Genomic DNA, 21259 nt, shown 5'->3' on the forward strand with positions numbered 1-21259 from the left:
GGGGAAAGAGAGTGCCAATAGAGATAAATGATTTCCTAATTAAGCCTGGAGACAAGGAGGGGCAAAGAGAGTTGCTGAAGCCTTGTGGGAGCCAGAGTGAACCCAAGCAGGCTATACCACCACTCTGGCAGGGGTCTTCAGGCTGACATTTTTAAACAAAGGAAAAAGCTCATTTGACAATGGATCTTGCAAGAGCAATTCCAGATGCCTCGAAGCTAAGACTCTTCTCAAGCACCGGTGTTGTTATAATCACCAGGGGAGCTTCTGCCTTGCTAACTCTCACGATGTCATTATAAGTCTCCGATACTTGGGATTTGGTTTTAGCTGCTGAAGGCACTTTGTTGGAGGGGGGTGCGAAGGAGAGCATCTCCTTTGTTTGCCTGTCTGTTGTTTTAAAGGAGATGATGGACGTCATCTTGGCCAATGCACCTGGGACTGAACCAGGGAATTTGAGAACTGAAAGGAGAAGCAGTTGGGTCTTGAGCTAGAACAATCCACAAGCCTTGCAAGTTGGAGCTCCTAGGAGATTCAGGGAATGGGTATTTAATGAAACTTGTCTGAGTTACAGTGGCTAACAAGTTATGGTCAGATGCTGGGTTGCTTCAACTGATGGTATGTGCAGAGTTAGAGGTGGAAGGAGCTTTATGTGCCTGCAGTGTTGTGTGGTTTTCCAGTGATGTTGGCTGCTAAAAGAAAACAACGGGGAAGGATAAAATTTCTCCCTACAGACCTTAGCCCACTGTGGCTGCCGAATATCACAAATAGGTTGAAGCACTCATTGAGACATGAGCTGAAATCCCATTCAGCCAGTGTGAGTTAAAATGCTTTGCCACGGGGAAGGAGGGCTGGGGTGAGAGCTGAGGCTGCAGGCAGCTCGTCTGGGACACAGCACATTATTTATCTATAAGCATGAATTTTCCAGGTTCCCCTAGAATCCTAGGTTTGGAAGCATATCACAGATGAAGACTGATAAGCAACCTGCTCTAGTGAAAGGTGCCCGTGGCAGTGGGTTGGAACTGAATGAGCTTTAAGGTCCCTTTCAACCCAAACCGTGCTGTGATTCTATGGTTCTATGAAAAGTAACACAAGGGACCCTGCGCTGACATCTGCCTTAACCCAAAACTCAGCTTTTACGTAGGTATTGATTTTACACCCTGGCAGCTGCTGCAGACTGGCCTGGCACAAAGAGCAGCAGCACACACGGGTTTGCCTCTCAACAGAGTGGTCACAAAGTCCACTCCAGAGATTTGTGTGTGGTTGCATTACGCTGCCTCTCTTGCCCTACACCTCTTCCCATTGCAGGGACATCTGTGGCAACTCAGCAATGTGGCCTCAGGTTGAATTTCGGGATGTAGAGGGGTTGCACAAGTGTCCCTGCTCTTTGGAGTGTACTTATTGATCTTGTTCCCTTCTGTTGACATTGCATGACCCAGAAGGGACTCCAGCTCTCACTCTGAGACCAGTGTCAGTGTCAGCTCTACAGAGTGAGGACTGGTCGAGTCTTCCATTTAAAATCAGCCTGTGCCAAGCCTGGGCACAGAGAGACAACAGCACTGCTGAGCAGAGAAGGGGCAAATCTGCTTTTCAGGTTAGAACAGCGCTTTAATGTTGGGGGACAAGGGTAGGAGACAGAAGGCAGAGGGGGTCCGGGGATGGAATCCCGGTCCGGATGGACCGGGGATGGTCCTGTCCTGGGCACCTGCAAGGACTTTAACTGTGTCCTAAGCCTGCTTCTCCCACAGTTCCTGCAGCTCAAACACTGAGCGGGGCAGATGATGGTGTGAGGGGAGGAAGAAGGAGAACTTCTCCCCTAGCAGAAGGGATGGTGGCAGAGCTGCAAAGTCTGAACCTTCCTGTCCTTACCCCTCTTATGTGATTGCTTTGCTTGAGGCAATTTCTCTTCCCCTTTCCCATTTGCTGTTTCTGTAGCTAATCCTGAGCTAGCCAGATCATGCCCTAGAGTGCCTAGCAGCCAGCACAGAGACACTTGTTTTCCTCAAGCACTCCGAGGCAATGTTGGCTTGCCTGGCTCTGTTATGCTGCCAGCTCTGTGTAACTGCCTCTGAAGGGCAGGAAAGACATTGGGGTGGTTTCCATCTGTCTGTGCAGGGGAGAGGATGCTTCTGGCTGCCACTTCTGTCCTGTCAGACAGAGGTACTTTGCCACAGCCATTCCCACTCTGTTTTGCATTGCAGTGATCCCTTCTACCTGATTTTATCCCCCGGCATGCTGAGGAAGATGAATGTTTTCTCAGAGGCCAGGGCTCTGATAGCCCTGCTCCAGCCAGTGGGGCTGCCTCAGATTTGATGGTTGCTGGACACCACTTCTTACTTTAAGCTGAAGAATTGGATATTCTGAATCTTCTTGCCAATCGTTAATCTGCTCTCTCAGGGCAAATGCACCACTGTGAAAAGTGCCAGGACAGCACATAGGCTCCAATTAAATCTTTGTCAGGAGTGTGAGCAGTAGACATTACAGCAATTACTGGCCTTTCTGTTCTCTGCAATATTGGTGTGCTTCCTGCTACCGGCTCTGTGCAAACAGAGAGGAATGGAGTTAATAGATAACCACAGCAGTGTATTCAGTGTGTCCTTTGCAAGGGTCATGTTTGGGAATTTCCTTTTCTTAGGATCTTGTGTGTGTTTACTATGTGCAGTGTTCTTCATTGACAATTTAGGGGCTACATATAGTGTAGTCTTCAAATTCTCTTCATCAGCCAATTCCTCAACTTTACTACTTACATGTTAGCGACCCTATTTTTAGAAGACTAATAAAATACTATAACAGTAGTAATCCTAGAGCTATTTGTGTCCTGAATGATGCAGAAGAGGCTGAACTCACACAGGGAGTGCCGAGTTCACAGCAAAGTGTAGGTGTCGTGGTAGCAGCTTTTGGCAACTGCATTCTTTCTCAGAGATGAATGGCTTTGCGAGGAGATGACCTGGGAAGACAGTCGCATTTTCACTTGGCAGTAGGTAAGGGGATGAAAATGATTCAAGCTTGACCAAAGTGGAGGTGAGAACATGACTTCTGTCATGAACAGTTTCTCCTTGGCTGAGATGAAGTGCCCGTTTTCTTTTCCTCTGACTATAGCAGAGGCCCAGCCTCACATTTCGATGTCTAACTCTGAGATGTCTAAATTACAGCAGATGAGGCCACCCTTCCCGGCCAGAATTTACCAGGGTCTCTGTGTAGGTCCCAACCAAGGGCTAATCTCCCTGCTTCCCATTATGATCTGGTATTGATGCTGCAGAGGGTGATTTACTCATCCCTCCAAACTGCCCTCTGGGGGACTCTTTTCTCATGGCCAGAAAGGTGTTTTGGGGGATCTTTTTCTGGCCAGGCTGAAGATCTCCTCATGAGTCCTATCCCCCAGAGCTTGCGGACAACATATTCCTCATGGCTTATTCCTCCACTGGCACTACAGAAGATAATTAGTGCATGGCTAAGTCCTATGTGCTGAGGGTCAGAAAAGACAATGAGGCAGATTTTCCCCTGGAGTAAAGAAATGTCAACAGAGTTGCACTGCAGTGAAATGATGGGATCTGTCAGTGACCCTGGCCCTTTCACTGAACAAACAGCCTGGGGTAGAGCCTTCCTCCAGAAGAATGGCATCTTCTGGCAGCAAAGCACTCTTGTGAACCAACAGTTTAGGGCTTTCCCAGGGGCTGGTGTCCCCAAGAGACATGCTGCCCACAAGGGCAGCAGGAGACTTGATGCAAAACTCCTGTGCACAGCTTAATTCCTTGTATGCTGCTACTTGGTATTGCTGTAAAACCACTCCTCAGCCTTCAAGTGAACAAAGTACCTGCCTGAGGGCAGTAGGAGGAAGGATGCAGACTTGAAAAATTACCATTTCCTAGCCAGTTTTGAGGTATTTCAGTAGCCCTTGGAGATAGCAGACTTGAACAGAAACAAAGTGGTCATCTTTGCCACACACACAGACCAAGGTCTAGTCTCTTTTACATCCTTCGGTTCAGTTCTTCAATGCACAGGCATTATCCATGTGAATTAAAAGGCACATGACTAATGCAGTGAAACAAGTTATCTCTGGCTATTTCAGTGCTGCCTGGATAGGGAAATTGTCTTTACTGTGGCCATGCTCAATATTAAAAATAATCTTCATCTGCACCCTTCATCTCTCTCCTCCAAGTCTGTTACATTACGTTATATAGCATTATATTATATAGTGAAGGCCAAGAGTAGCTACTCCATTGGTCTGGAGTATGAAAAGCAAGAAAAAGATCTCAATTTTTTCAAGGGGATCTTGCAATCCAGGAGAACTTCAAACTGTGCTGAAAAATAAAAATAAGCACTTTTGATAGTACAACAGTCTTGTGCATTAAACCGAATTAATCCTCTTTGGTTTCACCTTGAATCTGATATGCCATAAATGCCAACGTTGCTTTTTATTCTGCTCACATTCCTCTCCAGTTCCAGGTAAAAGGCCAAATGCCTCTCATCTTGTTCTTGGAGAGAAATCTGTCAAGTGTGCCCCCTTTCATTACCCTTTTGTGTTACTAATAACTTACTGATTTCTATCTTTGGGGCTTAAACCCCTTTATCTGTAGAAGATCATGTACGCAGGTGATATTCTAATGCTGTAGTGGATTTTTCCAGTTCCTACACCTGGTGAAACATTCTGTGCAACTGAGATTGCAACACAGCCAGCTGTCATTAGGATATCTGTCCTCCGGCAGCTGAAGGCAGCGTGTTGGTTAATGCTTTCAGCTCTGCTCCGGCAGATAGCCTCAGCATGGTGTGTGAGGGTGGTGTGTTCTACAGGACTTGGAGTTAGAGCTCTTCCAAGCTGCTTTCAACACGTGCTGCCTGCTTTCTGCTCTGCATTGCAGCAATAGCTACCAGCCTGTCGTAGGGGTAGTTTATGAAACAGATGGCATAGTCTGTCAGGGAGGGTTGAGACAGCTAATGGCTGGGTGTGCTGGGGACAATGTTGTCAGAGTTGCACTACAGCCCAGCATCGGGCACCCGTTGTACCTTCCCAGCAAGATGCATGGGAAAGCTTTAGCTCTGAGGCAGATGAATTTGAGTTACTTTGCCTGGGAAGTTTAGATGAGGGCCTTAAATACTGTTAAGTTTTTCTGATGTAGTTTGTTTTTAAGGGGGCACAGGTTGCCCAATAAGCGGCAAATGCTTCATCCCTGGCAGTGTTCAAGGTCAGGTTGGACAAAGCCTTGGGCAGCATGGCCTAGTGTGAGGTATCCCTGCCCATGGCAGGGTGTTGGAACTAGATGATCGTAAGGTCCTTTCTAACCCAAACCATTCTATGATTCTATGCACAACCCCGCTGCCACCAGGCAGCAACAGACACTGGAGGCCTATAAATGCTTCACTGTCTCTTGTTGCTTGACTCTGAAGGCATCACAGCAGTGAGGACCACGGTGCCCAGGACTGTCACAGGTTGCTCTAAGAGACTTGAGAAAATACAGAGGAGCTCACAATACAGAGTCAAGGCAGCTTTGAACCACTCTGCTTCTTCAGGCTGCTATGCTGGAACATGTTGATCCGCATAACTGGCTTGGCACAGTGGCTTAGGGGAGACCTAGGGATTTAGAGATCTTTGCATACTGTCAACATTCATTTAAAAATTGCACCACATGGGGCCTAAACTTGTGCAACTGAACACTTGACCGCATCCTGTAAAACAGAGCAAAGCCCATATCCTGGGAGCTCTACCAAGCTGTCTCCAAGTGCATTTAATTTACTAATATAACTAGGGAGATGTTCATGCTGAGTCCTTGCATTGTGCCTCCCATGAGAACAGGATGTCAGGGTGTTAAAAAGATGACTGTGTTTCTGTGAAGAACTTCCTATGGATGATGATTTGCACAGCCCAAAGAAAAATCCTTCTCAGATGACACGTTAACATTGTAAATAATGTCCAAAGCTAATGATTATTTTCCACATGTCAGAGCCAAAGGCCACTGGGACCTCTCTCTATACCTGGCAGTGTTTCCAAGTCTCTAAGTAAAGTGACCGTATAACAGACCTGAGATAAAAGCTTGGGGTAGAAAATAGAGAGAGATTCTCATGAGAAGAGACCACAGGGTGTTTTTTGATAAGCTGGCTAACATGAAAGGAGATGTAGTAAAACAGACAGCCTAATGTGGGAGTCTCACTGTTGGCTCATGAGTGTTATTCAGTGTGTGTTGAAGACTCCTGTAGATCTTTTTTAAAGTAGGCAACAAAAGGTTTTGCCTATTAGTCAGAGGGGCATCCCAGAGAATGAGACATCTGCCATAGGTGGGTGATGCTCATCTTCTCCGTAGCACCTAAGAGCTCTGTTGCTGAGCTGCTCCCTGTCCCATGTAGCACGCAGCACAGGTTGTTAGCTGACACAAGCAATCATTCCATACATCATCTTCTGCTCTTTCTAGGGGCTTCTGACTGGTTTACTGATCGTGTGCAGTTCAGCCCCACATGTCTGTAGTACATTGGAGTGTGTGTAATTGGGGGATACAAAGTGCTTCCCCTATTATCTGAGCTGGATGAAGCTACATGCTAGCTGTCTGAGCCAAACCACAGGGTTTGACTTGCAGGCTGGAAAGAAATGAGTCCCCCCAGACACTGTGGGTGTTTGTGTTTGAGTGTGTGGCACTCAATGCAGCCAGTGAAGCACTGGACTGCTCAGCCTCCTGGCTGAGGAAGGTGCAGGACACACATCTCCGCATCTCCATCTCACGGGCAAATCCTGCTGTCCATCAGTAAAATGGCTTTTCTGCAGCATAGAAAGTCTGTGTGCTGGGATGCTGGGCTGTTGGGCTCAACCCCTAGCAAGAAGGGAAGCAGGTCTCAGACCAAACCATGGCAACATGCTAAGAGCAGTGGGTTCAAAGAGAGATATTAATTTAGGAAATAAGGGTGGTTGTGATTTCTGGGAAGGGTCTCATCTGAATTCTGACCAGGCTTGGGTGCCTATTCAGCTCATGAGGTCAGGCAGGCCATCATCTCAAGAAGGGGTGATGTCCCAGGCAGTGTACCAGGGCCAGGAATGGTTATCAGTTCATGAGGGTGGTTAGCAATCTAGTAAGAAATATCTGCTGTACTTTTCAACAGAAAGATTTCCAGACTGCAGTTCAACAAGGTGAAGCTGGAAGATGCTGGGGAGTACAGCTGCGAAGCGGAGAACGTTTTAGGGAAAGACACCGCAAAAGGCAGCCTGAATGTGAAAAGTGGTAAGTGAAGAAGCCAGCGAATGTCTTGTCTGCCATTCACGCAGAAAGTGGGAGGTTCTGCACATGATCTGTCTTTTATTGTGTTTCATGCTTTTAGGATATTGAGTAAAACAGTCTTGGGAGATAAGAAAAATGCAGCTTAGCATAAATGTTTATCTTTGTTATCTGTCAGTGACAATGTGGTTAATTTACATTTTAAATAAACTTACAGTCTATGTATTTTTTTAAAGGGGGTAAAGAGTAAAGAAAGCTGGTGGGCTCGATGTTTTCTTTTTCTAAAAGAATTTCTGAGCAGCAAAACTCACCAGAAGACAAGTAATTAAACCATAGCATTGTGATGAGTGAAGTTGCTTCTGGTTTTCATCCTGGAATGTGTGCTCCATCTCTTAGAGCTCAGCGGATGGAGTCTGAGGTTAGGTGGTTTTATTATTATCTTGGTTATAATAATTATATTGCTTAACATGATGGTTTGGTTGCACCCTCCAGCTCAGAAAGTCTCTACAGTGGTTGCCAGAAGCCAGGAGGGTGCAACTAGGGGAAGGGATGACTGTGTTCCTAAGCTCTTCCTTCTGCCATTCACAATGGGCCACTGCGGGAGCCTGGGCTCTGTGTTCTGCAGCCCTTCTCAGTGTGATCCAGTTTCTCTGTTGTGGTCTTATTAGCATCAGTCAAATGTGAAGGAAGGTAGCTTTTTCCTGCTGCTTTCTGGCATTATTTTCTCTATTAACCTCTGCCTCAGCAGTGTTTGAAATCCTGAATCTTCTATTCTGTGAAGCTGCAATATCATATAGCCTCCCCCTCGGTTACTGTGCCTGTAAAAACCCAGTGCTTGCAAAGCCTGCAGAAAGGCCATCTGTGCTCAGACCTCTATGCCTTCATGCTTCATGTCTATGAAGTCAGCACAGCTGCTCTGCTGTGTTTCTATCCAGTCATGGTAGGAAAGGTGTTCAGAATAAGCCAGCTGAGGCAGTGGAACTTCCTTCTTTTCTGACTTGCACTCTGACTGTTCCACCACGATGTAAACTGCTTCTGTTTCAACTGGGGGCTACATGTGCAAATCTAATTTCCATGTGCAACATGCTCAGGCAGCATGTGCCAGCTATTAGACCCACATCTGCCTCCTCCATGCCTCCTCTTCCCAGGCACTAGCAACCTCCTTTCAAGAGAGGAGGAGTGTGATTGAGCAGTGTCTGCTGCAAGACTCCCATCCTGCACGCTATTTATGGCAGCAGGGATGGCACTTCAGGCCACTACAGCTTCAAACAGCCCCTTCCCACATAGAATCGTAGACTGGTTTGGGTTGGAAAGGACCTTAAGATTGTCTTTTTCCAGCACCCTGCTATGGGCAGGGACACCTTCCACTAGAGCAGGTTGCTCCAAGCCCTGTGCAGCCTGGCCTTGAACACTGCCAGGGATGGTAATGGCAGTATTTGACAGGATTGAACTCATCCTCTGCAGGAAGGCATGCTATCTGACAAGGTCAAATTCTCTTTGAGGTCCCTTCAAACCTGGTATTGTATGATTCTATGATAGGCAGCTGCTTTCACTCAGGTCACAGGGAGTATGAGGACATGCCTGAGTTACCCAGAAATGTGTTGACCTGAAAAGCCAACAAAGACACACAAAGATCTGTCCTGTTCCTTTTCCTATTGGGAGCTGCAGGCTGCAAGGTGCTGCAGATTCAGTCAATGGCTGGCTGTGTCCTGCTGAGGCAGTGCCTTGATTAATCCATTTTCTAAGCTCCTTGCAAATCTGCCTTTGGCTTGCCGCTCTCAACTGCATGCTCCCCTTGCTGCTGCTATTTGCAGGTCTCCTGGCAGGACAGCAGCTAACTGCTAGTTATAGTCCCTTGTAAACAAGGTGATGCTGTTCACTGTAGGCTTTTGCAGCTCTGTCACCCTCTTTGCACTCTTTTTTCTCTTCCTCCTTGAGCTACCCAGAGCCAAGGAGCCTTTACCTGTGCCCAGCACTTGGTGTTCTGGAGTCTCCCTCTTTTCTTTCTGCAGGACCTTCCTGGAACTTTGATAGCTTTCCTCACTTCTGCAAGCTCCCTTCTTCTGTGGTATCTTTCAGTAGAAAACTCCTCAGAGCATCTGCTTGTCCCTGAATCCACATGTGTCTTGTCTTCTGTCCCTGCCTGCATTCTTCTCCAGGCCCCTTAGCACTGATCCTGTTGTGGCTAAGTTTCAGCAGAGTGCTCTGTGAAGTTCTAGCAGTTTATAACAATTGATCAGGACAGATGTGTGAGCTGGCCTGCCCTTGGAGCCCTTCCCAGAAGCTCACTCCAGCTATTGCTGGTTTTTATGTTCTGCTGCTTAATATTCTGCTTCTTCAGTGCTGGCCTTTCCTTTGCAAATTGGTGCATTCGCCTGTCCCGGGCAGGCTGGCTGGTACCGATGCTTTGGGACCATCTGCGGGAAGCACACCTTCTTACCTGACATTTAGCAGTACTGTTGGAGGACCTGTAATGTTGCTGTGATACAGGCATGTGAATCTAGGACTGGGAAGAGGTCCTGAGCTAATACTGCATCTTGTGATACAGAGAAATGAGGTCTGTGGACATCTCTGGGTGGCCCCGTAGAGAGGTGCCATTGCAAGAGGTGGTCTGTGACTTGAAATGAGCATCATGGAGGAGTGAGGAGTCCTCAAACCAACATGCTATTGCCCTCCAGGGGTGCAGAGGCCAGAGACAGAGGCTCCTAAGCCCACTTGAGTCCTGGCTGGCAGAGAGGGGGCTCACACATGATACCTTCAGGCACATGGGTACGAAAATCTGAGATGCAGTCTCTGCTGGCAAAAGTTTCTCAGCCCGATGAGGCAGCGTTGCTGTTGGAAAGTTCCCTTTGCTCTATTCCACTGCCGCTTTCCAGTTTACACCAGCTTCTAAAGAGCACTGTTTCAGCCATGCAGATCTGTTGTGAATCACCAAAACCCCCACGCTGAAGAGAGATTTTCTGTGGAAAGAGAGTGGCTGTAGTGCAGTGACCCCTTGTCACTTAGAAAATGTCCATCAGCCAAACCCATCACCTCATGTCTGCGCTGCAATTCTGGTATTTCCACAAAATGCCTTGCTCAGAGATAAATGCTTTTGCCCTGAAAAGCTTTGGGAGGGTGTCAATTTCTGAGGAAATGCTTCTGGGCTTAGCCAAAACATACTGTGCTTTGGTGCTATTTTCAGATTTTTATTACTTTGAGGTAAATTAGATGCTTTCTTAGAAAAATGTCCCATTTCACAGCTCTCTTCATTGAGTATTCTGACATTAGTATCACGTGGGCATGAGGGCACAGCTGAAATGTGCCTGCTTCAGACTGTTTTTTCCTCAGAAAACTTCCAGATGCCTCCTGAGCTGACATCTCCCCCCTCCCCTTTTTGTTTAACACTGCAGGAAAAATCAAACTTGTCTGAAAAGTTCTTTCTGCTTTTACCTTTCCATGGTGGTCTCAGCACCTATCTCTGACAGGGAGCTGCCCGCACAGCATAGGCTCCTGGTGCTTTCTCCTTGGTGAATCTAGAGGTGGTGAGGGACTTTGATCCAGCAGGAGCTGTTGCTGCCAGCAGGCTTTAGTAGAGTTTGTGACTGTGGACATTGAACTTCCCCAGTATCCTGGTTTATAAAAAGGAAATTGCTGGATGTGCTTGGCTCCCATATTGCCTCAGGCCATGGCCTTCATCTGTTTCATGTACCTCCATCTCTTGCACGAGCGTTACTTTGTGCTGTAGAACTACACCTACATGTGGGATGGAGGCTCTTCAGATGGTCTCACCTTCTCTTTAACTCCACATTTTTCTCACTGTCATGTTCTGTGATCCCATCTTTACACTCTCATAGCCACCAGGGCTAAGAAAACCTCCCACAGTATTGCTCATCACCTGCCGGGTGAATCCTGAGCCCTTTTATCATGACAGAGATCCTAATGGCATGAAGCCCTCTACAGCAAGGGGACCAGCGTGCCTGTGCCATTCCCTGCAGGGGCACTCCTTTACCTGCCTCTGATATCCAGTCACCCATCTGAGCGTCCTCTAACCAGTACTAACACATTGACAGCCATGCCAGCCTGCGCCACCCAGCAGCACCTCCTCTTGTCCTCCCCCCTGCAGTAGCTAAGCCCACCCTTCTCTGCTCAAAACAGATATTTTGTTCACTACTTTCTTACCTTAATTTCCCCAGGAACAACGAAAGCACCACAAGTCTTACCAGCCTCAGAAACTAAAATAGTTGTTATGGAAGAAGAGTGTAAGTACCTCTCCCCCCACTCCCCCCATATAGCTCCTTTCCCCTTACTTGTTTTGTTTTTATGACACATTTTGCATAATGCTTTATTGCTTCCTGGAATCTTCCTTAATCACCACTTCCCTTTGATTTCTCCCAAAGCCACTGATCTTTCCCTGGATCTTTGAAAGGATATGATTTATATTGCTGGTGTCTATACTAGAGAGGGAGAGGTTGATAACTATTGCAATGGGAACTTGAAGAACATGCTACTTAAAATTACAGCAGGTTTTTAAATGCTCACAGCTCTTGCAATGTAGTCCCTGCTCATGGGAGGGGGTTGAAACTAGGTGATGTTAAGGTCCTTTCCAACCCTAACTATTCTATAATTCTATGATTTATTGGTACCTGTAAGGTGTGCTTTGATTTAGCAGGGATTTTTGTTGTTTTGTTTTTAGGGTTGGGTTTGTTGTTTGCTTTTGGTTTGTTTTTTTTTTTTTTTGAGGTTAGGTGAGAAAATCAAAAGAGGCTATAGGAAATACAAGAAAAAGTATGTGAGTGTTCTAAGCATAAGTCATAAGAAAACTGCAGAAACACAGCTGTGTTCTGCCATCACATTTTCCCTAGAGTGTCCAGAAAGTAAGAACAGATTACCCCAAACATTTAATTTGATTTAATGTGGTGGAAGTGCTTTTTAGCATTCCCTCCTATTCAGTTGTCATGAATGCAGTAGAAAATGGGCACACGAAAATACAAATCAAAGCATGCCTACAAGGGCAGGTCTAGAAGGCAGCAGCCTGGCCACTGGTTTGGCTTTTCCTAGGGGAGGCACTATTCCTGTGTGTGACAGTGTCTCTGTGCTGGGGAACACCGAGGAGCCCAGCTGGGTGCCCTCCAAATGAGCAGGCACCCAGAGGGCTGAGGACCAGGCAGTTACTTGAGGTCTGTGCTGTGTTAACATTCCAGCTGCTCACAACCTGACCTGGCAGCACAGCTGGCTCTGCCTCTCTGTTGATTCCGCTTTGCAGAGTTCACGGGGATGTTTCCTCCTTGGAAAGCTCGATCGTTGATGATTTTAAAGGAAATGTGATTGCAGCCACAGCAGGGCCTGGCCAAGTATCCTTTAAAAGGTTTTCTGATTAGAAAACTGTACTTTTGTTGTGCTCTTGTGTTGTGTTCAGCCTTCCACTACACTGGGGACATCAAGCTGAGGCACAACACCTTTAATACAATGACCATACTGTCCTTTCGCAGGATTTTTCCATTGTGTTCACCAGCATAGATCCATGCTGCTGACTTGCATCACATTAGATATATGTTATTTTTAATAGAAGCCAAATTTCAGCAATAGAAAGAAAACTGGCAAAATACCGCGTGGCTTGCACAGAAGTTTCTCCTTCTGAAACACTTCTTTCCTCTGGAGGAAAATCATCCTTGACTGTGGGTTTTTTTCCCTTAATGATGTGAAGAGATGGTAAAGTCTCCAGAGTTAAAGCTGTAATTGACTTTTTCCCTCACATTCCTTTTTCATGATCTCTTTCAATTGTTACCTAAATAACACATAGTCCTTCTGATTTTTATGGTTACTGATGATCTATCATAGAATTGCACATCTGTATAACATATGGGAAGGTAACGAAGATATTGTGAGGTATGATGCTTTGGAAAGCTGACAAATACCTCATTCTTGTCAAATTCTTGCGTCTTTTAAATATCTGTATCCAAAAGCTTGTCTGGCACCTGTAGGTTGGCCAACCCCTCATTGTTTCACTGAAAGCCTTTAAATGATCTGCTGGATTTTAAACACCACGTTGAGAAAGCGCCATGCAAACTTGGTGGTAGCTGCAGTTCCCTGGTAAAGGAGAGACTGCCTGGCACAGGCAGCTTGGTCATGGCATTGGTCACTTCTGTTTGGCCTGTGGTCTGAGGCAGCCATCTTAGCAGATAGGCTTGGCAAGGGTGTTAGACTCAAGAAGCTCACTGTGTTCTCCCCGTGGGCCAAACAGCCCCTGTGGGCAAGTGGATAGAAGCCCATCACTCCATGTAGCCCCACTTGCCTCCCCCCCGTAGCCGTATTGCTTCTGGCATATACGCTTTTAACTAGTCTTTTTCCCGAACGTCCCAGTTACTTCCTCAGTGGTTTGAGCTTCCTTTCTACCCTTGCCTTGGGAAAAAGAGTGTGATATCAAGTATTTCCCCTTTGGAGCATTGTTAAAGCCTTTCTTACCACCTCTGAGCGTAGCTACTAGCAAATCCTGCTACGTTCTGAGTCACCCCTGCCTTCCTCAATCTGAGGGCCAGATTCAGAAAGGAACTCTGGTGTCTGGGAAAGTCTTTCCATGGTGCTGTGTACCACAGTCTTACACCTTCCTCTGAGTATATATTGTTTTGAGCATTGTCAGACTAGACCAGCCCTAGAAATGTTTTCTTCAGAAAGCACTGGGGCCCAAAAGAGAAGAAATTACTATTAGTCTAATCAAATCTTCCTGTTGAGCCCCGTAAGCATGACATAGTTGCAGTAACATCATCCATAGTGAAACACTGTTAAATGAGGCATGCTGTCTTGTGTTTGTCACAGGCTAAGATTGCGCAGTTGGGTGGTCACAGTGGCTCAGCTCACACGCAGGGACTTGCAGGAATGGGGTAACTTGATCATGTGTCCTAATGCAGAAAGAAACATCCTTTATGCTCATTTCAACATCCAGAGAGCTCAAAATGGTAAAGTGATCCTGTCAGTGTGCAGCTTGGAGCAGCTAAACAAGGTTTGGGGGTCTGTGGCTACAGACCTGCTTGGTAAATGGAATAGGAATTAGTGTCAAAGTTTAGAAACATTTTGATGGAGGCAAAAATGGAAGAAGGTTAAGAGCAACCTGAGATAGCAGGTATATGCAGGACAAAGGTACTAAAATCTTATCAAAGTTTCCTTTTTAAATGGTATTTAAGGGTAATGTTTGAAATCTCTTAAAAGGTCAGGTAATCTCTTTTGCTTGTTTTCTGCTGTTGAGTTCCCCTCTAGTTTATTTCCTTGATTTTAACAAACAGCTAAAGACTTGAGGGTAAAAAGTTATTGCAGGCTGGGTGGAGAAAGCATGGTTTGGATACTGTCAGGATAGAAGAGGATCCACCAGTGATGAGCAGATACTCTAAACCAACATGTGGATCATTGCAGCTGCTTACCCTGCTCATGGCCTTTGGCTGGGTAACTATCTAGCCAATCTGGTTGAGTGCCTTTACCAATGTCACCTAAGATGACATTGCTGGCCAGGCTACTGGTGCTCTGCAATAGAGAGAGGTTTTGGATCAGATGAGAGATGAAAAAGGGAGAAAGAGGAGAAGAGGCAGCGCTGAGCTTTGCTAGGAACATGAGGATTGGGAGATGATGTGAGGATGAATGAAAGCTGGTCTCTCCAGATTGATTTTGAGGGGCTTTATTTCCACTGCTGGGGATCACAAGCCCTCTCTGAAGTCCCTTTATAGGTCTTCGTGGGAAGATAGGTGAAACAGCACTTCTTTCTCCAGTTATGTCTAACTCGCCACACAGCGGTTTGGGTCCACAGGTTTCATAGCTGTCATCTTGGCGATAAAATTGGTGGACTTGGTGAACTATATTTGTAGACTTATAAGTTTAGACTTATTCAGGTTCTCTCCCGTTTAATACCTTCCCCAATTCTTAGCATGGTTAGGTTGGAAATGTTTTCCTTACTTTCTTTCTCCCAGGTGAGATAGGCTTGGTGGACTCACATGAACGTAATGGCTCAATGATGTCTTTACTGTGATGTGGTTTGTAAGTCACATCTAGTTGAAGCTTCAGCATATAGCACAGTAAGATGTTCAGGTTCGGCCAGTTCCTCCAAACCATGTCTCAGGTGTAGTCTGCTATCGCCATTACTGGGTAACCATGGCAGACCTGCATGTCATTCTCTGGTCTCTCGTAGTCAGAAGCCACTGTGCTGGAGCCAGCAATGCTACAAACATGAGCATGGTGCTGTTTTGGAGTTGAAGGGTGTCCAGCTGCCTCCAAGTACAGAAGTCAGTCCACCAAGGGCCATGTGGACAGACCAGTTTTCAATATTAGACTAAAAATAAGTCCTGGTGTGGTCTATGCTCAGATGATTCAAACCCCATGGCTGGAGGTGTGGTTGATAATGGAGTGGCGCCTGCATGCATGCAGGCATGGGACGCAGAGGTGTACATGCTGGACATCTCACTGTCAGGCTGCAGGGATAGCTGTGTTTTGCCTGTCTGCTGTCAGGTCCCACACTGTGTATTTTTTAAGTAGCCATCAGATCCAGTACTCTAAAGACAAGGAGTTGTGACTCTAAAGGCAAAGATGGGCAGTATGGAATGAAGTGTAGGATGGAAGTGGATGTCCCCTGGAAGAACTGAGGCTGTAAACCGAGCATTCAGAGTAGGAGGCTGTGTATCAGATCTGCTCTGTATGAATCCATCTTGTGATCCTGGCATGTTGCTTCACTTTCTTGGCTTCAACTGTCCCACCTGCAAAAGGCTTTTTAGTTCAGCTGGCACTGACCCTGCAAAAGGCTTTTTAGGTTGTTGAACAGAATCCTTCTTTGAAGTATCATGTTGCTGCTATTACATTTGGTGATGGGGATTTGGGAAAATAAGATGTTGCAGTGCTAACACATGCATTCTGGGACCTTTGTGGTAGAGAAAAGCATAGGAAGTGCTGGAGAGATCAGCCTGGAAGAGCAACTAGAAGCTTTGTAACAACACAGGACTTTGTCCCTGCAGTAACTTCCTGTCCTATGGAAACAAGCAGTCCTTTGGCACTTGGAAACCTTTAAACTCTCTTCTCAGTGGAACACCTGAACAGTGCAGATGGGAGATGTGGGCAGTGCTGCCTGTGTTGTTTTGATCAGCACTATCTGATGGTCTTGAACTGAGTGTCCTGCAGTCTGGCATTTGTATTTTGGGATGAACTTCAAATCTGCAGCTATTGATCCTCATGGTCCCCACGGGAACTGGGAACATAATTCCAGCAGGATCTATTTCAGTAAAATGCAGGGGTAAATATTGGATTGTTTCCAAATGAATAAACACACAGGAGCAGAATTTTTATGAGCTCCAAGGTCCCCAGACTGTTGCCAGGCGAGCCCCAGTCTGCACAGACCCTTCTGATTCTGTGTGCAGAGAGCAGTGAGCATTTAGCCTCTGTTCAGGTTTATTAAGAGAAGAGGGTGTCATGCCAGACGTACAGAAACCTGCCACAGGGAGAATGGTTAGGATCAACAGCTCCTCCATGCATTAATCAGTGTAAATCATGGATTTAGTGTGGCTCACGCCAGGCTTACAGTGTTACAATTAAGGAATAGCTTGGCCAGACACCTTCTCATCCATGTTCTTCTGACAAGCTGTTGGATGAACTTGGTGGAGAGGAACCTCAGCAATTCTGTGTTTTATCAGTAAGTACATGAGGCATATACAGAGCAGGCAATCTGTATACACTCTCCAACCAGCTGAGTTCATCTGTCTAACTGAATGTCTAAATATTGAGAGAATGAAGTGTCTGTACGCTATGAACCCCCCAGTCAAAGTTAGTTATAACACAAAGGAGCAGCGAACCTATCATGGTCTCCCTGCTCTCCTTGACAGTAGCTGTAGTTTGTGAAAAACCAACTGTAATTTATAGTCCAAGCTGCATTAAGTAACTCTTTGCAGAGTATTTCACCAGATGCCTGACAGCAGGTTGGTGAGCTGCCTGTAAAAGTTAAACGATGTGCATGGTTGGAATTGTGTAAGGATCCATGCACAATCATTAATGGCCTTTCTGTGCAGATGAATTGTGTGGAGGGAAGTCCGCACGGCGATGTCAGTGTCTGTGGCTCTGTGGCTCTCCTCTCTTGCCGTGTCATTGATATTAATCCCAAATAACCTTGGTTGGGATGGAAAATAGATGCTCTGAATGACTACAGTGCTTTGAATCTTTTGTGTTTACTCTGCACTATGCTCACTGTCTGGAACAGCAGCAACAAAACGTGGCTTCAGGTTGTTCTCAATCACATCCATCAAGAGGCAGCCCTCTTCTCCCCATCCTCATCTCCTTACTCCCTTCTGCTTTGCTCTCAGTCCTGGGACTTTCCAGATAGAGAATGAGGTGCTGGCTGTGCCTGTAAAGCCACAGACAGCTCAGGGGAAATGAGAGGGGATGATGATTATTTTTTTCTAATAGAAGATCCAGGAAGAGGCAGGTTTAAAATCAATAGCTGGAGATGTGTCTTTGCACACTGTGTGCGTAACACTAGAGCTCTTGTCACAAATAGTGTGGATGTTACAAGATTTGTTCAAACAGCAACTACACATGGTCACGGGAGAGAAACCCATCAAAGGCTATTAAATGTAAAGACACTGTGGCTGACTTCAATTGTCTCTGAGCAGCTCATCCTAGATGTCTGGAAGAAAATGATCATTGCGTGCTTGTGCTTATCTTCTTCCTTAAGCATTGCCTATCGGCCGCTGTCGGAGTCAAGACAGGGCTTTGGTTTGACCAGTACTGCACAGCTTATAGTCTTATGAAGGCCTGTATTTCATGACACTCTCTTCTCAGGAGGGAGCTGGGCTGACTGCCTCTTTTTGTAGCCTTTGCTACATCTCTGCTGCTAACAAATGGACCATGATAATACGAATCTGTGATTCAGTTTTAAAACACTTTGTGCTTCTTTGGGAGAAAAGGCACAGTACTTGCAGAAAACAGGATTTAAAAGATGACAACAAGATGCTGCTAGGAGAAATGATGAACCATGTATTTTGATGACAGGCATAACTCTGTTGACAGCTCTCTTTCTAGCAGTACACAACATGCATGTCCTAAGCCTCATTCATGTTAGAATCTTTTGTATTTGTTTAAAAGGAACAGAATTGTTCATGTGAGATGAAAATCCCATGCAATCTCTAGCTGGTCAGCACTGTAAGCCACTCTGGTATCACAACATCACACAGCACTGCATCTTACTGTCCACCTTTTCTGGTGGAAACGGTACCTTTTTATCTGAGGTGCTTTTCATGGGCAGATTTCTGGCCTCTGTTTTTATTTCTCCTTCTCTGCTTCCCCCTTACTGTGGGAAGGCTTGCTCCAGAATCCTTTCCTGTAGGATTTATGATGTGAGACTTTGCCAGATGGATTGTTTTGCTTGCTAGCAACTGGTACATTTGATGGTTGCAGGGGTGATGGCTTCCTGCAGGCTGTGCGTGTCCTTCATCTGTGTGCCTTTCAGTTTGCACCAGTGCTTCTGTTCATGCAGCTTCAGTGCTCCCTGATCTGATGGCACACTTGCAGCTGTAACAGAGACCTGTTCATTGTGCAGTTATAGAATCATACAATCATAGAATAGTTAGGGTTGGAAAGGACCTTAAGATCATCCAGTTCCAACCCCCCTGCCATGGGCAGGAACACCCCACACTAAACCATGTCACCCAAGGCTTCATCCAACCTGGCCTTGAACACTGGCAAGGATGGAGCATTCACAACCTGCCTGGGCAACCCATTCCAGTGCCTCACCACCCTAACAGTAAAGAATTTCTTCCTTATATCCAATCTAAACTTCCCCTGTATGAGTTTTAACCTGTTGCCCCTTTTCCTGCCACTACAGTCCCTGATGAAGAGTCCATCCCCAGCATCCTTGTAGGCCCCCTTCAGATACTGGAAGGCTGCTCTGAGGTCTCCACGCAGCCTTCTCTTCTCCAGGGTGAACAGCCCCAACTTTCTCAGCCTGTCTCCATACGGGAGATGCTCCAGTCCCCTGATCATCCTCGTGGCCTCCTCTGGACTTGTTCCAACAGCTCCATGTCCTTTTTATGTTGAGGACACCAGAACTGCACACAATACTCCAAGTGAGGTCTCACGGGAGCAGAGTAGAGGGGCAGGATCACCTCCTTCGACCTGCTGGTCACGCTCCTCTTGATGCAGCCCAGGATACGGTTGCTTTCTGGGCTGCGAGCACACACTGCAGCTGGCTCATGTTCATTTTCTCATCGACCAACACCCCCAAGTCCTTCTCTGCAGGGCTGCTCTGAATCTCTTCTCTGCCCAACCTGTAGCTGTGCCTGGGATTGCTCCAACCCAGGTGTAGGACCTTGCACTTGACATGGTTAAACTTCGTAAGGTTGGCATCAGCCCACCTCACAAGTGTGTTGAGGTCCCTCTGGATGGCATCCCTTCCCTCCGGCGTATCAACCGAACCACACAGCTTGGTGTCATCAGCAAACTTGCTGAAGGCGCACACAGCAAAAGCTGTGTGCTGAGGTAGATCAGCAAAAGCATGCACTCCAAACCAAAGCTTTCACAGCTCCCATGCTGAGTGCTGGCCCAGCAGTACTCAGGGACCCATCGAAGGGACAGTGTCTGTCTCCTGTGTCCCTGTTCCCCTGCAAGTTTCACACTTCCCTGGCAAGCTCCTGCTTGCTCTGTCACTGCTTTAAGCCCAGCCAGCTCCAAGAGGGATGCAGGGCAAGGCAGGAAGCTCCTACTGGTGCAGCAGCACAACCTGTAGCTTACCATGCGTATGCACAGTGAAGCCTGTGCACAGCCTGTCTCTGATGGCCTTTTGGAATACAGCCGCGTGCTACCAGGCTCGGTTTTATCTTCATGCTCATTTTTAAAATGACCTTTGGTGTTAAGGCGTCGTTTAAGTGGCTGGATCAAGTAATAGCTAAAGGAGAGGCCTTGCAAAGAAAATCCAGCTGCTAGCACACCCCATCAGAGCTCCTCTGTCCTGAACCCACAGTTCCCTACTGGCCTTAGAGGAAATGTGCTACAATCTCATACAGGTATAAATTACACAGACTTGTTACAAAGCCATTACAATGGCTTTGGCTTCTAGTTCCCATTAATCTTATCTGGAACTGAGCACTGAATTTCCTTACTAAAGTTTGAAAGTTTTCATACTTGGGGAGTTTTTGCAAGGCCTTCTTTGGTGGCTTGGCCAAACCAGGATCCGTTCTAAAACCCAGATACACTCCAGTATGTGTAGCCTGCTCTGCACATTCGGCTCCCAGCTGACTGGCATGCCCTAGGAGGGAAGCGGCTATTTGCTGTCCCAGGGCCATGTGCATTTTCAGTCTTTACTGAAGTATTTGCCATGTCTTCTTTGCAGAGCACTTTGGGACAACTTGCTCTGCCCTGGATAGCTGTGAAAAGACAACCCCAGAGGCAATGGTTATTCAAGGCAAAGCATAGAAATAGCTCTGTTTGGTGCACAACTCTGTCTCTGTCAGACAGTGGAAGGCGTTGACTTCCCTGTGGGGACAGAAGACAATGGGGTTGGGCAATGCATTGGTTCAAGCAAAATGAACAGTAAGCTTGGCTCTGCCTTGAGCTGTGTGCAGGTAGCAGCGTGGGCTACCCCTGCAGTGCACAGCCTGCTGAGCAAACTCCTCATTCAGAGAGGAATGGGCCCATGGATTCTCACTAAGAGAGACAGAACACCCTTGTTTGGTTGCTATGTGCCAAGCATCACCCAAATGTGAGAGGCTTCACTGGGTGCTGGGAGCCCACTTTTACCAGTGAGTGCAGATGCTGGGATGGAGCTTGAAGTGTGAGAACAGAGACTGTGGCCCTGGTGATGTGGGCTCCAGCCTTCTTCCTGAGACAATGAGGTGTTCAGTCTGCAGTGACTGGTCTGAAGGCACCAGCCTCTCCATGAGGTTTGTTCATGCTTTGGAAAAGAGGGTGCAGGAGGGTATCTCCTCAGAAACCTTGAGTGCAGCATAAAAGGCACTGGAAAGCGGGTAGCAGTGACACTGCTGGAGATGTAACTGTGTTAGGATGTAAGCAAGGTGGGTAGTCCAGGAAGAAGTACTATCTTTAATGAGATTAAGTATTCAGTTGGAAAAAGC

The 21259-nt window shown here is 46.6% G+C and overlaps 1 protein-coding gene across 1 annotated transcript in view; it reads left to right on the forward strand.

Annotated features, from left to right (window-relative positions):
- The window catches only part of NRG2 (neuregulin 2), a gene marked incomplete at its 5' end in the record, with an annotated part of 152742 nt that overhangs the window by 98693 nt on the left and 32790 nt on the right, over nucleotides 1–21259 (forward strand). The window contains 2 exons of the mRNA XM_080627164.1: nucleotides 7078–7196; nucleotides 11366–11431. Coding sequence (XP_080483290.1) covers nucleotides 7078–7196; nucleotides 11366–11431 — 185 coding nt within the window. The remainder of the gene's footprint in view (nucleotides 1–7077; nucleotides 7197–11365; nucleotides 11432–21259) is intronic.

This window comes from Psittacula echo, assembly GCF_963264785.1.
Source record: "Psittacula echo genome assembly, chromosome: 11".
NCBI lineage: Eukaryota > Metazoa > Chordata > Aves > Psittaciformes > Psittacidae > Psittacula > Psittacula echo.